At 40.4% G+C, this 18,174-nt stretch overlaps 2 protein-coding genes across 3 annotated transcripts in view; one reads left to right on the top strand and one right to left on the bottom strand.

The window, feature by feature from the left end:
* The window catches only part of NOC3L (NOC3 like DNA replication regulator), a 55,806-nt gene that overhangs the window by 31,843 nt on the left and 5,789 nt on the right, over positions 1 to 18,174 (top strand). Inside the window, exons 20-22 of one of the 2 annotated variants that reach the window (XM_042907510.1) lie at positions 1,522 to 1,606; positions 1,915 to 2,042; positions 7,605 to 7,651. In XM_042907510.1, the coding sequence (XP_042763444.1) occupies positions 1,522 to 1,606; positions 1,915 to 2,042; positions 7,605 to 7,623 (232 nt within the window). In that variant the 3' untranslated portion in view covers positions 7,624 to 7,651. Of the gene's footprint in view, positions 1 to 1,521; positions 1,607 to 1,914; positions 2,043 to 7,604; positions 7,652 to 18,174 lie in introns of those variants that run through there. The other variant, XM_042907509.1, reaches the window with a different exon arrangement.
* Positions 7,740 to 18,174, bottom strand: part of LOC122201660 (1-phosphatidylinositol 4,5-bisphosphate phosphodiesterase epsilon-1-like) — a 224,901-nt gene continuing 214,466 nt past the window's right edge. The window contains 4 exon segments of the mRNA XM_042907512.1: positions 7,740 to 8,716; positions 11,501 to 11,694; positions 12,032 to 12,247; positions 14,637 to 14,795. Coding sequence (XP_042763446.1) covers positions 11,506 to 11,694; positions 12,032 to 12,247; positions 14,637 to 14,795 — 564 coding nt within the window. The 3' untranslated portion in view covers positions 7,740 to 8,716; positions 11,501 to 11,505.

Raw genomic sequence — 18,174 nt, 5'->3', positions numbered from 1 at the left:
TAAATTTTTCTCATTTGCAGCCCACTGGTTTCTTTAATTTGGAGATCACAGACAAATGATCAGGAGGTCAGCAGAGTGATGTTCTGACCTCTTCACAGTTTAAACAAAAATGGAATTATTTGCTATATTTTAAATATTAGAGGAATTCACCTAAAAATAAAATTTCCAGCTCCTTGAAGTACTGGGAGATTTGGCAAAATAGATCTGTATTTTTACATGGCAGAAATCAGCTGCTTCCTCCCTTCTAAATGAGACATAAACTCTGTAGTTTTCCATGAATGCTTTTCCCTCTGGGTAGACTAAAGATAACTTTTGGTCTTATTAAATGATAAAGTGGCCGTTTGCTTTTTTTTCCCCTCATACTTCCCACCTGTCCTCCAGCCTTGTTTTTTATTTTTAATTTTATTTTTAATGTTTATTTGTTTTTGAGAGAGAGAGAGAGACCGAGCATGAGCTGGGGAGGGGCAGACACAGGATTGGAAGCAGGCTCCAGGCTCTGAGCTGTCAGCACCAAGCCTGACGTGGGGCTTGAATTCACAGTCTGCGAGATCATGAGCTGAGCAGAAGTTGGACGCTTAACCCACCGAGCCACCGAGGCACCCCAGTTTTTATTTTTTTTAAAGTTTATTTCGAAAGAGAGAGAACGAATGGGGGAGGGGCAGAGAGATGGGAATGGACAGAGGGTCCGAAGCGGGCTCTGCTGACAAGCAGAGAGCCTGATGTGAGGCTCCAACTCATGCATCTTGGGATCATGACCTGAGCTGAAGTTGGATGCTCAACTGACGGAGCTACCCAAGTGCCCCCAGCCTTTTCGAAAAGGGAGAGAAAGGAGAAAACAATTATTTGTCAGTTTTCTTATTCATGTTCCTTTTATGGCATGTTTTTGTCAGAGACTTTGAACGTTTGCCTCATTTATGCCAGAAATGTCCTCTGGAGGAAGACGAAGGGTGGGTTTATCCCAAAAGCTTGAGAAAGGAGACTCCTGGTGGTCTTGCCCTGGAGGGTGGAGCTTGGGATGTGACTGTTGCAGGCCCTTCCCAGTCTCCTTCAGAGAATGTAAACCAACCCCAAATCACTAAGCATTCATGGACAGCCATGGGTATGGACATTTAATCTAGGCCAGTAACTGAAAGATTGAGCTGTTTGAAAGCCATGGAGGGTAACACTGTGCTTCACTTCTCTGGACCCCCATGACTTAGTTGCATATTGTTCACGTAACTGTGGTTGAGTTGGGATTTGATCACATTGAGCTGGAGGTCTTCTGCTTGGCCTTGTCTTTTGTCCAGCCTTGTATTTCTCAATGCACACCAGACCTCTCTGAGGTGGATTTAGTTGGATAACATTATCATTACATGGGAATTTAGGGTTTATTTTACATGAGTTTGTTGGTTTTAAGAGCAAAATTAGGTTGTCCCTCACTATATGGGTTTAGAATAATGCGTGCTTCTCTTTGGGTACAGTCTAATTATTTTCAAGTTACACGGGTATGGTGATGTCTTTACATTTCTTCTGTGATTATAGATCTGCTACAGAACTTTTTGAGACTTACAGCATGGCTGCAATGACATTCAATCCTCCCGTTCAGTCTTCAAGTTCCAAAAGGAAGGTATGTGATACTTTTCATATTTTTTTAAAAGATGAAATAAAAACTAAGGATGTCTCTTATTAACTGATTCCAACTTGCTTAATTGTGTTATAGGTACTTTTTTTTCCTCTCATGTTTAGGAGTTGATGGTAGGCTGGATCTGTGGGGTTGGGATTCTGTGGAGACAGTCCTGAGACCGTTTTGTTCAGTACAGGAGATGTCCAAGACCCGGCACATGTTGGCTTGGGGTCAGGTGTCACCATTTTTAATTTTGCTCACAGCTTGGCTTTTAGAACTTTTAATATGAGTTACTTTTAATATTTTTGCAGGATGAAGTTTTACAAGGGGATGCATTTTTGAATGAAGATTTAAATCAACTAATCAAAAGACATTGCAGTGAAGTCGCTACTCACTTGCCTCTGGATTTCAGCAGATATTCGACAACATCACTGCAGAGGTAGAAGAGCGAAGCGTCCATGGGCTTTCTTGCATATTTGTGTTTGTTTAGATGCACATAGAGACATATTGTTAATTTAGGACATTCTCTTTACATAAGGGAAGCTTCCTAAGAAAATTAACAGAGGTGGAAGAGTTACCCTTTGCATGGCACAGGGTTCTGCCCAGATTCTGAAAATGTCATTAAGAAAGGAGAATTGAGAGCCCCCTACCCCCATATTTGGAAGTTTCTTGATGATGTTGCCTTTTTAAAACTTAATATACATCTTAAGTTATAGTTTAAAAAAAAAAATATTTGAAGTGAACTTAATTGAATTACAGTTGCTAGATTAAAATGAGGGCATAGAGTGTAGAAAAATCAAGACCGTGAGATTGCTTTATACCATTCAGCTACTCTTTATGACCAAAACTCTTTTTTTTTCCTTTTGATGTTTATTTATTTATTTTGGGAGGGGGAGAGAGAGAGAGAGCGTGTGAGCGAGCAGGCGAAGGGCAGAGAGAGAAGGAGAGAGAGAATCCTAAGCAGGCTCCCTGCTGTCAGTGCAGAGCCCAATGTGGGGCTCAATCCCACAGACCCATGAGATCATGATCTGAACCGAAATCAAGAGTTAGACACTCATCTGACTGAATCACCTGGGCGTCCTGACCAAAACGCTTTCTAATGAAGTAAATATATATTTTTTGGAACACTATAGATGAAAATAAGAATTCTATATTTGAATGAGTATATTTTTATAAAGATTTTTGAGAAAAAGAGAAAATAGTTTGAAATTGGACACCAAGTTCATTGGCTCTTGTTGGATGATACACTTCAAGAAGTAATCTAATTCGATCTTTTAAAAAAAGAATGAGAGTGTTCATTATGGCTACTTGCAATGAAAGTTTGAATGTGACTCTAATCTCTTCAAAGTTCTTTGCATTTTCTAATGTGCCCTGGAGGGTGATGGGGGAAGGACTCCTGGGTGGAAAAACCAAGTCTAAGACTTGACTCTGTTTAAGGATAAATGGTGCCTATTGAAGGGCTTTTCTTCTTTTCTTCCTCTTCCACCCTCTCCTCCTCTTCCTACCCTCCTCCAGCCCCTCCTCTCCCTTTGTACAGATACGATCCTCTTCTTTATGAATATAATTAAACAATATTTTACCTAAGATACTGTCATATTCTAGGAATGACCTCTGAAATAAGTTTTTATTACAACCAGGTTATAAATATTCTTTACTGTGAATAATTAAATAAAACAGCTGCTTTTTTCTGCTTCCTATTTTTTTTTCCTTAATTTGTTTTGAGAGAGAGAGAGAGAGGGGTGGGGCAGAGAGAGAGGGAGAGAGGGAATCCCAAGCAGGCTCCACACTGTCAGTGCAGAGCCCCGACGTGAGGCTTGGTCTCATGAACCATGAGATCATGACCTGAGCTGAGATCAAGAGTCAGATGCTTAACTGACTGAGCCACCCAGGAGCCCCTGTTTGTTTGTTCCTTCCTTCTTTCTTTCTTTCTTTCTTTCTTTTTCTTTCTTTCTTTCTTTCTTTTCTCTTCTTTTCTTTCTTTCCTTCTTTCTTTTTCTTTTTTCTTTTCTTTCTTTTCTTTCTCCCTCTCTCTTTATTTAAGCAATCTCTGTATCCAACGTGGGGCTCGAACTCATGGACCTGAGATCAAGAGCCGTATGCTCTACTGACTGAGCCAGCCAGGTACCCTTCTGCTTCCTGTTCTTGTGATGTGAGAATTTAATAAAATGTACAGCATTCCCAATTAAATAGATCTTCTATGTCTTTGAAACTATAGAAGCCAGTTCCTTTGTTCTAGAGCTTAAAGCCCTTTTTTTCCCTCATGAAATAAATAAAAATAGAAATTGCCTTTATTATTCCAGCTTAATGGGGGATATCTGCTCAACAGTGCATGTTATCTTTCAGCATGCGCGCGCGCGTGTGTATATGTTTATATATATATATATGTATATATATATATAGCATATTCTTATGTGATTTTAAAAAGTGTTTTTTTGTAGGCTTATTTAATGAAATGTACAATTTAATATATAAATATTTGCTTTTAAACCACATTTTAGATATAAAACAGAGTCCAGAAACGTTATGAATAGATGTTTGACCACATGGTCTTTCCCCATCAGAGCACAAATGACGAATGCATGTCACAAATCATTTATTTTCCAAACATATACAAATACATTTATATTTCACTTTGGCAGGAGAAACTAGTTTAGGTGAAAAATCAATTTTGAAGTAGAAATTCATGAACTATTTCACACTTGTATTATGCTTTTAACTTTGTAGTTACACATACAGAGAATCACAGTGGGACCATAAAATTACACATCTAGTATTTGAATACCCTTTATGAATTTGAGAATGAAATCTGTGCATAAACTTTCATGGCCTGTGTTGATGAGTTTCATTTTCAGAACTAAATATCATAGTAACATACACACACACACACACACACACACACATACACACACATACATATCCTGAGGCTATAACAAGCTTACAGCCTTAATATATTTTTAACTAGACCAATATCGAGCACCTACTATGTGCTTAGCACTGTGCTAAGCACTTAAAAGTGAAGTGGGATAATAACGAGTGTAAGACACAGCTTCAGTCTTCCATGGTCCTGCATGTTAAGTCAGATCATTCACACAACATGAAAAAAAATGCAACATTACCCAATTCAGTGTCAGAGTGAATTATTTCAAAGTTCAGAGACTTAGGAAAGGTTTCAGAGACCTGCTTGATGGTCTGCTTGAGCATAGTATATTTTGGATCTAAGAGATGTATATGAATGAGTAGCTTCGTAATCATGGAGAGTCAGTATTTCAAAAACACTCATTTCAGGTCATCCCATGTCTAAATCCTTAGCCATCAGCCAAAGATTCCTTTCAGGAAGTTGATACTTAGAGATGGCCAAGAACACATAAATTGTTGACCGTGCCCCATATCATGGGTGCTGGACTTGGTGTAAGAGGCAATCTTTGTTTTCTAATAACTTTCCGGAGGGTCCAGGTGTTCACCTCTTGTCACTTTGACGCTCATGTAAGAGAAGCAACTGCGAGGAGTCCGAGGCAGCCGTCTGGAGAGCACGTAGGCTGTGGGCTGCCTCCCACTCCGCCTAGTTGGAGATCCGACACCAGCCAGGAAGATCCTACTCTTCTCTTGGTGTGGCCTAGTTGTGGAGTATCGTGTGGGCAAGTCAATTCAGTTTTTTCCAGGCAGAATGCAATCTCTGTTACTTGTCAGAATTAAGCAAGGCCTATGGTTGTCCAGGCAGAGGAGGACAGATCTGCAGAGGTACTGGATAGGGAGGGAGAGCAGAGGAAGGGGAAGATGTAGTTTGAGGAAGGAGTGGGTGTGTGGCAGCAGGGGGCCGCTTCATTAAAGAGCCTCCAGTGTTTCCGGAGCCATTGAGATGGGAGACCTTTGTTAGAAAGTAACTTTAATTAAAAACAAGGCACTGTAACTCACTTGTAGCTGCAACTATATACCCCCAACTGGAGAATTTATAAATAACTTACTTGCAAAGGATGACATGAAAAGAAGGTTCCCTCAAGAGGGCACTTTCCGCCCAAATAGTATTGTTACTTCCTACAAATTTGCCCTCAAACTTACCCTGGCTTCCTTAACAACCTCATGTAACCTTCTATTATTTTGTAAAACAACCAATTCCAGATGAACAGGTGACCGAGAGGAAGTTAGTCTATTTCTTTCAGCATCACTGATCAAGTTGGATTCTTACCTAATCCTTTCTCATCAGCTCTGTATATTCTGTAAAGCTGGCATCACCATACAGAGTAACACAACTCATGCTCCTCTGCTTTTAGTGAAGCGTCTTCAAATACTTTTCCTCCAAACTTTGTAATAAACCTAACCTGCATAAATAGATTCTTTTTTTCTTTTTAATGTTTATTATGCTGAGAGAGAGAGAGAGAGAGCATACGTGCACGAGCAGGGTAAGGGCAGAGAGAGAGGGAGGCACAGAATCCAAAGCAGGCTCCAGGCTCTGAGCCGTCTGCACAGAGCCTGACCTGGGGCTTGAACCCACAAAGAGAGATACTCCGAGATCACGACCTGAGCCAAAGTTGGCCACTTAACTAACCGAGCCACCCAGGAGTTCCTATTCAGATTTCTTTCCATATCAACTTACTGATAAAACTTTGCTACCCAGATTTTTAGTAGTATGGAAAGTATGAAGTGTTAATGGGTACAGTCTGGGTGGCCATTTTTGATTCATTCTAAATAGGGTAATTTCTTTCATTTGGTATGCCATCATAACTCTATGGTTCAGATAAACTAAAAAATTTTGTATTTTTGGCAAACACCAGGTTGTTTTGGTTAGTTGTAATAGAATAGATGCTTTACGTGTTGAGCAATGTGTCCTTCCTGAAGTCCCAAAGACTCAACTAGAGGATGTGCTTTCACCTCAAAAGGAACTGAACAATCAAGTAGGGTTCAGTACAGGCAATATATTCACTTGTGAGACGTGGTCTCACTTCAGTCTCAGGAAGTTGCCGATTCTGTTCTGCAGCCAAATGAACTATGTTAAAGATGGGGGTGAGGTGGGGCTGGAGCTTAGAATCAAGGCCAAGTGATAAAACCTAGAGAGACCAGTCATCTCATCTCTGCATGGGTTTTCATTTTGACTCTAGCCAGTTAGGCCAGTAATTCAGTTTGCAATACACGGTATGCCAAACCAGAAGAAAAGATGCCAGATTTATAGAAGCATGATAACATGTTTCTGGAATTTTTTTTTTTTAATGGGCAGTACTGTGCATTTATTATAGATTATTTGAAAAGAAACCTGTAGCACTGTGCAAACTCCATCAAACTGGAATAGCCTGAATTCTGTCGACAAGCAAGTGGTCACTGCTCTAGCATTAAGGCTTTGAGTACGAACTTCCAATAATGTGAAAGCTGTATGGTGTGATTTTTTTTTTGTTTTTATTTATTTTGAGAGAGAGAGAGAGAGAGAGAGAGAGTGCGAGCAAGTAGGGGAGGGGCAGAGAGAGGGGAGAGGGAGAGAATCCCAAACAAGCTCTGCACTGTCAGCACGGAGCCTAATGTGGGGCTCGAAGTCACAACCTGTGAGATCATGACCTGAGCCAAAGGCAGATGCTGAACTGACTGAGCCACCCAAGGCGCCCCTGTGTGGTATACTTTTAACACTTCTGATTTTAGAGTATGCAAAGAACTGGGGACCATGTTATTCATTTTTACAATTGGCATAAAAAGAACTTCTCAAAAGGTTAGGACTTTGTTTTATAATTTGAAGAAAAAATTTTAATATCAGCAGAAAGATAAAATTTGGATTTTACTTCAGAGGGGCACACATTGCATTTTAAAAGTCATAATTTGCTTCATACTGAGAGTAAAAATCTTTTATACTTACGTTATAGTTTTATGCAGTAAGATTTTAAAGATAATTTACCTTGAGTGGCAGTTATGACTTGGATCAATAGCTCTTCAATTAGAAATGAAAATGAAGCTTTTTTTTTTTTGCATGAAATTCTGGCCCATGTCAGGTATTCAGAGCGTACTTTTTTTCTTTTTTTTTTAGGAGATTTGTCTTCAAATAGTGAGCTAGAACCACTAATACTTCTAAATCTAAAAGCAATATCAAGAAAGCGATGTATAATAAATATATAAGTACAGTGTCAATACAAACCTTGCAAAATAAATAAATTTGAACACCAATTCAGTCTACTTTTACTTTAAGAAATGTTAAATTTTTTGTTAAGATGTCACAGCTCAGAAGATACTAATTTGTACATCATTCTAAATTCAATTTGTGAAAACCAAAAGTGGAATAATCTGTGAATAATACATAAGCAATAAACTTAAAAAAAACCCAACATCATTCTGTATGTAAAAAGAAATGGTAAAGAAGAGTCCGCTATGGTGCACAATATAGAAACTAAATCAAATTACTTTGTGATGAATCTTACAGGACATATTTACACTCACAATGCCCTAAAGCTTCCAATTGTCCGGCATGAACTGTATGACTAACCTCGCTTGTTTTCAGACCTTTGTGGCTCTTGTTGCCAGTTTTCTAAGTCAGGTCAGCAAACTATGGCCCTGGGCCAGATCTAGCCTGCCGCCAGTGTTTGTATGGCTCTTGAACTAAGAATAGCTTTTACATTTTTAACTGATTGGAAAAAACCCCAAAGAGGATTATTTGTGATGTGAAAATTATGTGAAATTGTGATTTCAGTGTCTGTAAATAGTTTCATTGGAATACAGCCATGCTTATTCACGTATAGATCATCTATGGCTGCTTTTGCACTGTGACAGCCGAGCTGAGTAATTGCTACAGAGACCATATGGCTCATAAAGCCTAAAATGTTTACCATCTGGCCCTTTATGGACAAAGTTTGCTGACCCTTGTTCTAAGTCAGTTATTGCGAGCTTAGCAATGTTTTTTTCCCAACTGCTGACATTTGCAAAGTGGCAATCTCCTGGGCTGCATTGTTGCATTCATCAGGAAATTGGTTGGTAGGTAGCCCTTGCCATTTTGCTTGTCCTCAGCATGGACCTCACATCATGTGTCAAGAAGGCTTCGGTTCAGAAATCCTCAATTTCCAGTTTAAGTCTAATGAAAATAAGCAAATTGTATTTGTTTCCACCATGTTCACTCTTGACTTTAACTTCTTACCAAAAGGTCTTCACCTGTAAAGTTGTATACATAGCTTTGTTAGTATATTTAAAATGCAGGAACAGAAACATTTGCAGTGTAGCAAGGGTTTAGTGTTATTCGACCGACAGAAACCCACAGCTTTGGTGGCTGGTTTTGGAGGAGAGACTGTTTGCTATAAACTCACAGTGTCATAACATGATGCTCCTGGGTGGTGGAACATGAGCCTATTTCTGTTCCGAACACCACATTCTTTAGAAAGGTTTTTGTAATCACAATCAAATAAATTTCAACTTTTTTAAAAGGGGGAAGTCCTTCAACTCTGCATTATTTCAGATATGAGTAAGGTATATAATTGTGGAAATTATTAAGGGGTAACTCTTAAAACTTCAGGGGTGAAAATTTTAGAACAAGTAACATGAAACCTTACGTTCTCAGAAAACAGCAAAAACACTACACTTGTCTTCTCGCGAGCACAAAAAGTCTCTTCTCATGAGACCATTTGTAAAGGAGTTTATAACATGAGATACATATTCCCATAGATGCACCCATGGATGTTTTTAAAGAGAAGCTTCCCCAAGTTTAGGTAAAGCTGAGGTCAACTCAATGATTATGCTTGCTACAGAAAAATATAGTCCAAAGGCATACCTCTAAATCACCCCTCACCCCTACTCCTAATAATGCTCATTATAACAAGCTTATTCTTTTTAAGTCAGATTTCCAGTGGAGCTATATTCTGATGTACTTCTTGTAATCTTGTGGCACAGTGAGGGCTCCATTGTGCAGAGCATAATTCCACTGTCACTGTGGAGGTTATAATCTAAGGGGTGTGTATAACATCACATCTATGATTTATTTGATGCTAAGTTCTTGACATGGAAAACAATATTTTGGGATTTAATTACTGTCCTTAGTGTCACGCTCACAGACCCACTACCAAGGTAAGCCATCTTCTGAACAGCTGTGGAGGCTCAACATTGATGCTTAGTCCTAAAGCTCACTTGGCTTTTGGAGAAGGCACTATTGTCTCAGTGTCCTGGGGCAAAAAAGAAAGTGAGTCTGGAACTTTTAATGTATATATGTATGTGTTGATCGATTAATTGTAATCTCTGTGCCTAACGTGGGGCTCAAACTCACGGCCCCAAGATCAAGAGTCGGGCGCTTCACCAACTGTGGCAGCCAGAGGCCCCTGGAACTTTAAAAAAAATTTTTTTTATGAGTGCATGAGCAGGGGAGGTGCAGAGAGAGGGAGAGAGAGAATCCCAAGCAGGCTCTGTGTTGTCAATGCAGAGCCTGACGTGGGGCTTGATTTCATGAACCATGAGATCATGACCTGAGCTGAAATCAAGAGTCAGCAATCAACTGAGTTGCCCAGGCACCCACCTCTGGAACTTTTAAAAATTGGGATTCCAGATGTATCTCAACAGAAAATGAGTGTTGAACATTCTCGGTCTGGCATAGGTCAGGGCTTTGCCGTTCTATGTGTATTTACTATTGTCCGATGCTATTTGATGGGGATTTGCTGCTGTAGTTCTGAGAGTTCCTTCTGATGATCCTTTCCATACAGAACCTAAACAAACCTCATAATAGCTGAATACGCAGATATTCTGAAGGAGGGTGTTCCCTGTGTTTGGCCCTGACTGTTTTGGAAGAGCTTTGCACGGCGTTGTGTGGGGCACTGGTTATTTTAAGAGCTTCTTAAATGTGGAAATACGGGCTCAGTGTATTGAGCCTTCTTTTGTGCTATTATAAATCAAATTAGGTCCTGTCAAAAGGTATCAATAAAGTCTTTAATTGTGAGCTCCAATTTAATATAAGAAATTCCTAATTGTGATAAAGACAGACGATCAACCTCTACAGTATAAGCAGCAATGCCTTCACTATGCCGTCGGTCTCATTAATTTTACAACTACAGTGACACAGGTAAAAACTGGGCTTTAATCCCTGGGTTCATTAACAAACTAAGTGAAAAAAAAAATCTGGTTTCCTCAAGTTTTTTTTTTTTTAATTTGGGTTCCATATACGGTAATTTGTTTTTTTGGTTTTTTTTTTAACGTTTATTTATTTTTGAGACAGAGAGAGACAGAGCATGAACAGGGGAGGGGCAGAGAGAGAGGGAGACACAGAATCTGAAACAGGCTCCAGGCTCTGAGCGGTCAGCACAGAGCCTGACGCGGGGCTCGAACTCATGGACCATGAGATCACGACCTGAGCCGAAGTCGGACGCTTAACCGACCGAGCCACCCAGGCGCCCCGGTAATTTGTTTTAAGATAGAACTAAGTTTACTCTGTAAATGCCACGCAGTGGGCGGGCAACCAAAGGCTTAATTTACTGCAGTTTCAAGACAGAGGCTGTTATGTTATTTTGCTTTCTTTTTAACCATCGCATCCTGGATGCCAGGTTTTTAATGTTTTAATTGAGGCAGACCAAGGTGAGGTTGTTGAGGCTAAATCAAACCTTGAAACGGACCTGAAACTAGAAATCCAAAGGAATAAGAGCTGAATGACCCACAGAAGTCCTTTGAGAATGTCCAGGACCGTGAGCAATAATTAAGGCAGTTCTATGTCTGATGAAATAAGGCTGATGTAGTAGGTCGGGCAAGTGGGTTGTCCTCTCGGGGCCTTCGTTTGGCCATCTACAAACCCAGCAGTCTAAAGTTATAAATGTTATACATAAATCTGCAGAGGTCTTTTCTTGTTTTTAGGTACCATTCCTATCTGCCTTCAGGGGACATCCTCCTACTGGCCCTTACACAGTAGTTGGTCCCCATTTCAGAATAATGTGATGATTCAAGTCTACCCGGGTAAAACGTGCCAACCTTGGTTATTGTCGATACTCCATGGTGTCACCGGAGGACAAGCTGCCCATAGGTTTCTCCTCCTTGTTTTGGACACCTTCTGAGGCCAAGACCTGAGAAGGTGATGCGAGTCCTCGGGGTTGTTTAGTTGACTTGGTGAACTTCTTAAATTCACTTGCAAAAGAAATGCCTTTCCTTTTGTCTTCTCGGGATGCCTGTGGGGAAAAAAAGAACCTTCCATTGGTATGTTAAAGCCGGGATCCTCAGTCACATGACATGCTATCATAGAACCCTTTCCTCTTCCTCTCCAGTAAGTAGAGCTTTGGGAAGAAGTGCTGAGGGACACCTCTTTCAGGACTGCTTACCCGTGGAGGGGTGGCAGGCACTACCTTTCTTTTCACATAGTGAAAATGAAGCCAAATGATTTTCTCCCAACTATATCCCTTGGCTCAGGAACTTTCTTCAAGATTTCACGAGCTCCCAAATTTGATTACCGTGGAGCTGTGAATAGCAAATACTTTGTGAAGAGAGCAAAAGAACTTTGAACTTTACCTGCACCTGCTCCTTTAGCTTAAGGATGAATTTTCCTGCCCCTTTCCACTTGCTTTGGGCTTGAAACACACACTCCTGATCCAAAAGGACCCGCTGGGAGGACTTTGGGGTGGAAGACTTCTTGGTCGTGTCTTTTACCACCTCTTCCAAAAGCACATAGTCACTTGGGTTGGGATTGCTCAGGATGCTGTAGGAATACTTTGCTTTGCATAAGGTCTGAAAGATAAATTATAGTCAACTGAGGGGCGCCTGGGTGGCTCAGCTGGTTAAGCGTCTGACTTCAGCTCAGGTCATGATCTCACGGTCCATGAGTTCGAGCCCCGCGTCGGGCTCTGTGCTGACAGCTCAGAGCCTGGAGCCTGCTTCAGGTTCTGTGTCTCCCTCTCCCTCTGCCCTTCCCCTGCTCGCACTGTCTCTCTCTCTCAAAAATAAATAAACATTAAAAAAAAATTACAGTCAACTGAATACAGATACAGTATCTCCAACACTTGCATTCATTCTGAATGAGACTTGAAGGTGGGGAAAATGTCACAGACGTTTAGAGAAGGAAGGGATCTTTCAGATGGCCTCATATCATTCCTCATTTTACATCTGTGTACTTATAGCTTGTAACGTGCTTTCTTGCATTACCTGATAAAGCTTCACAACAGACCATGATTTAGGTATTACCCCATTTTCAGACAAGGAAGCTTAAATGTATGAAGGTTAAACAGATTCCAAAGGATGCACAACTAATAAGTGGTAGAATAAGGACTTTCACTGGATTTTCTACATGCACCAAAGCTCATAGACATGAAGGTCACACAGACAATGAGAGACAGAATCTTGACCTTCAGGAGCCTTTCTGTCCCACCAGGCTGCTTCATCTCAGTGTCTTGGATGTTGAAGGCATTTTAGTTATTTACCTGGCCTCACTTCTCATTTAGTACGAGATCATCTTTCGCTTACATGTTTATTTAGTCATCAAATGTTTAGTGAAGGCTTCCTGTGTCCCAGATACAGTACTATCCTTTGGAGAGATAAAGATGAACAAAAAAAACGCCCATATGTCTGGGCTTTCTTGGAGTTCAAACTCAATTAAGGAGGCAAATATTAACCACATAATCATGCAACAATAGCAAATAACACTATAGTGTTTGCCATGTGCTGAGCATTATACACGTTACCGATACTTACTGACTTCACTATCACAACAACTCTGGGTGGAAAGTACTATTATACTATCTCCACGTTATCTATGTAGTAACTTAGCACATGGTAAACAGTGTGCTGGAGCCAACTGGAACGGGTCAGTGAAATCAGACATGGTGGGAGCAGCCACACAACAGAAACTGGCAAACACAAACAATCAGTTGGAGCTTTTTTGTTTTTCCTTAAGAGAGCCAGTTTACCAGCACACTACTGTAGCTGAGGCACTAAGAACTAGAGCTGGGGTCAACTGCATTACCGGGTATTTATCCAAAGGATACCAGAGTGCTGTTTCACAGGGGCACATACACCCCAATGTGTAGAGCAGCACTATCAACAATAGCGAAAATAGAGAAAGAGCCCAAATGTCCATTGATGAATGGATAAAGAAGATGTGGGGTGTGTGTGTGTGTGTGTGTGTGTGTGTGTATGTGTGTGTTGTGGTGTGTGTGTGTGTATACAATGGAATACTTGTATGGAATATTACCTGGCAATCAAAAAGAATGAAATCTTGCCATTTGCAACAACATGGATGGAACTAGAGGATATTATGCTCAGCGAAATTAGAGAAAGACAGATACATGACTTCACTCATGAGGACTTCAAGAGACAAAACAGATGAACATAAGGGAAGGGAAGCAAAAATCATATAAAAACAAGGAGGGGGACAAAACGTAAGAGACTCGTAAATATGGAGAACAAACCAAGGGTTACTGAAAGGGTTGTGGGTGGGGGAATGGGCTAATTGGGCAAGAGGCATTAAGGAGAACACTTGTAGGGATAAGCACTGGGTGTTATATGTAAGCGATGAGTCACTAAATTCTCCTGAAATCATTACTGCGCTATATGTTAACTAATTTGGATGTAAATTTTAAAAATTAATAAGTTTAAAAAATTTTTTAAAAAGTAGAGCTGGGGTTTGAACCTGGAGTAATTTGATCTAGAGTCTTCTGTGCTGTTAACCATTATGCTATACCACTTCTCAAATGGGTGTTTAATAAACACAAACCATTACACAGCTTGAAGGAAGGAAGTATAGTTCTCTGAAACCATGTGCACCAAGAAGTATGACTTAGAGGAGGGAAAGGGCCAGAGAAGGCCTCCAGCATGTCTTCTGTAGGATCTTTGAGAGACAGTCTTTAGGATTGGCTTAGGCATGTCTGGGGCAATAAAATTACTACTCTGTGGAGTTCCTACCTCAGTCTGTTATCAACACTACACAGAGAGCCAGACTCATGGTAGATACTAGGTGAGTGTCTGCTGAAGGAATGAACTAGTATTTTCCAACTGTAAGAGGCACACTCTCCCTCTTCAGATCCCCATTGTTCTAGAACTTCACTCATAAAATGGGCTGACATCAGATTTGTCCTAGTGATTTACACTGAGGAGCTGAGGCAAGCAAGGGAGAAGGTTTCACCTGCTGAATGACGTCCTGTGCGGTGCTGACACGGGGTGCTTTGATGACCGTTCGAGGTTGCTCTGGAGAAACATCGTGCACTTGAACAAAGAAACTCTCCTCCTCTGAGCTCAAGGTCACCTCTTTGTCATCTTGAACAATGCTTTTCTCTTCTAGGTTCTGTGTTTAAAGAGATGAAAAGTGTGAGTAAATAGTAAGATGATGTAGAGTGAAAAAGAAAAACCTAGCAAAAATGTGAGCTATATCTTGGCAATGTGGAAACTATATCTTAGCTTTATATTTCATACACTAGTTAATATTTCATAAACTATTCTAAAGGATACACGTATCTTCTGAGAGGAAGAAAGTAATGTGGGTATTTCTGCTGATATTGACAGACTAATAAGGACCTGGCTCAAAATAAGCCAATAGATCTGCTCCTACTGCCAGTGGATTTTGAGTCCCAGTCAACTGTAGACAAATTTGGAAAAGGACAATACACCATTTTGCCAAATATTAAAAGTCAAGTAAGAACACAGTAAATTACATTTAGGAGAAAGCCCGTTCATGCCCTACACAGGCCTTGAGCATTTAAGAAATGCTGGAGATCTGAACAATGAAATGTGCAAACTGGCATTCAGCCAGGCTGGAAGAACAGGAACTACAGCGGAAAGGCGGAACCAATGGCTGGAGGTAGGTCACACTGAAACGAATGTTGACAAAATTCTCAATAGTTATGAGAATTGGTCATCAGGTTAATTGGCTTTTAGCAAATTTTACACATGGAGCTATATATATAAAATATATATTTAGATATATCTATAGGCATATGTATCATTAAAAATTTTCAAACAGTATAGAAATAGATCAATAAAAAGCCAAGCTTTCCCCATTATCAACTTTTTCCCTTCTGTGTCTCATCTCATTCCCTACAAAAAAACCACTGTTGTTAGGTTATATATGCTTCTAAACATGTGCTGTGAATGTACACGTATATTTTTGTATATGTGAATATATATATATACTATGAAACCCTGGAATTACGTGAATTTAGATAGAATATGATTGTCAAATGGCTCCCCCGCCCCCCCCTTTTTTTTAGCCCTATTAGCTTACAGTTATCTTCTGCAAGGGGGAGGTCTGAAGGGGAAGAGGCAACCTCATCTCAGGAAGAGAGCATTTAGCAGGAGAGTCCTTCGATTCCAGCATTCTCCTAGCCTGATCTCAGGTCAAGCCACTGAAATGACTGAAATGGTCCTAACTAATCCAAGAAAAATCCAAGAATCGTTGTCACTAACTATCCTGGAGGTTCCAACCAGCCAGCCATAGGATCCAGAATTGTCCCCTTTGATACTGAGGCAGAATGGATAACTGCCACCAGGTGGCGCCAAACTGCAACCAGGACCAGAAAGGACTTGGGTTGCAGGAGCTTCTGGCCCCACAGGCTCACCCCAGTCATATCATTAATCATACAATCATGGTCCCTAAAATTTTCATGACTGATGTTTTTGGACCCCATCCGTTATATTAGGGGTGTTGGGAGGGGAGAGTTACTGTCCATTTTTACTACATAAACTGAGATTGTACTTCATATAATGTTCTGCAGCTTGTTTTTTCCTCCCCACTTAAAAGATTGTGGTGTTCATTTCATGTCAATTATTAGAGATTTAGCTGTGTAATATGTCATTGTGTTGACCATGATATATTTAACCAGTCTGAGAGTGGGGTTGGGTGGTAATTCATCTGACATAATTTATAATCCGTATCTTGAAAACCAGGAAGCAAGCAAATATGAAAACAAAAAAGTTCTAATGCACACATAAAATATCTCAATAACTATGCAATAAACATTACTTTTAAGAGACCTCCTCAGAGCCTCTCTCAGAACTTATTTATTTTTAGGGAGTTTTCTGCCCCATTAGAAGGCACAGGTTATGACCAGAACAACAGTCCTCACTTACAGTTCTTTACAGCTTACTAAGCATTTTTCTACATATTGTCTATATGTTTGGCATGAGGCTCATGTTAATCTTTTTCAATCACAGATTTACAAATTAGGGCACAGAGGTTTACAGAAGTTAAATGAGCTGTCCAAGGTCATTTAATTTGTGGCAGAGCCAGGTCTGTCTGATTTCAAATCCAGCAGGTGTCATAGGAAGGCATATTGACCACAGGAAGATGTGATCCTGACAGCTTGAGAACCTAGAAGACAAGAAAACTATAAAAGGCAGGCAAGGAGGAGAGATCAGAGGTCATGGATAACAGTTTGGGGACTCTGAATATACGGGAAAATTGCTTATTTATCTTACTAGTTCCACAGAATGAAATAAATGGAAATACATATAGCCCAGATCTATCAACTATACTAGTGTCTGCTTGCATTCAATACTTGCTGAATTCATTTATTCAGTCAGTAAATATGTGTGTGCCACGATGTACCAGGTCACCCGAGACACATTAAATGTGATTTGTTATCTTTGGAGATACATGTCAGTCATTTCAAAAAATCTCTTCACCAAGGCACAGACAGGAGAGTTTGCTGTATTCTCCCCATCAGAACATGTTTGTTAGCCTTCCCTTCTAACTCATTCCCCTTATTGTTCAAAATGCTTCTCGTCCACTAGCCCTTGTTAAGTATTTATTCCTGAGGTCTCTATAGCCTGTTTTCATATACACCTTAAGTTGCATATGGGCATTCTTAACCTCCCCAGCCCTTCTAACTATAAGACACTCAAGAGCCTGCCCACGTTCCCTCTTGCTCACTGCCTCCCACTGCCCCCACAGTGCTGGGTGCCATGGTCCAGGAAGGCTGACTCATCACCAGCCCTGGCAGCACAGGATGGGGCAAGGACACTGACTTTCGAAGCCACAGACCTGAGTTCTTTCTACTTCTCACTTTGTCACGATTTAACCTCTGTGAACCTCAATTTCCTATGTGCAAAATGGTTTCCATTACCTCATGAGATCATTCAAAAAAGTAGTGAGTGAGAACTTTGAACACGGTAAATCATTATGCAAATATATGGTTTGAAAATTTGCTTGCTGACCTTATCACTTAGAGGACATTTTTTTACCTGTAGCTAAAGAATGAGGCAAGTCAACGAGAAAAAATACAGAAAAATTTAGAGAGAAACTGAAGAAGGCTTCAAAAGTCCAGCTAAGGCCTCTGACATTTTCTCATAAAGCTATTATCATCAGAACTGCTCATTACCTGCCTTTGCAATGTGTATGTCTTATAGGGAGAGGAGGTTGGGGAGACGATTACATTTCTTTGCTTAACTGGAGTGTCCTTTTATGGTCTAAGGCAAGGTTAGGAAGAAAGGCAGTGGCTGTGGTTCCCAGAGCAGATGTTGGAGGTCTGTGGAGTACGATGCAGGCCATGTTCACCGTTCGGTGCAGAGTGAAAAAGTGGCACATGATGCTGAAAACTGGCTCTTTATCATCTCCACTGTGTCCCAACATCATGGGTCACCAATGGGCATTTTACCAACCAAGCTCTATTACATGTGCCCAGAACAGGGTTTGGCATGTATTAGGTGCTCAATAAATATTTGTTTAA

Source organism: Panthera leo, chromosome D2 (assembly GCF_018350215.1).
Source record: "Panthera leo isolate Ple1 chromosome D2, P.leo_Ple1_pat1.1, whole genome shotgun sequence".
NCBI classification, from domain to species: Eukaryota; Metazoa; Chordata; class Mammalia; order Carnivora; family Felidae; genus Panthera; species Panthera leo.
Note: the sequence above shows the minus strand (reverse complement) of the source record. Positions and strands in the feature narration are given on the sequence as shown.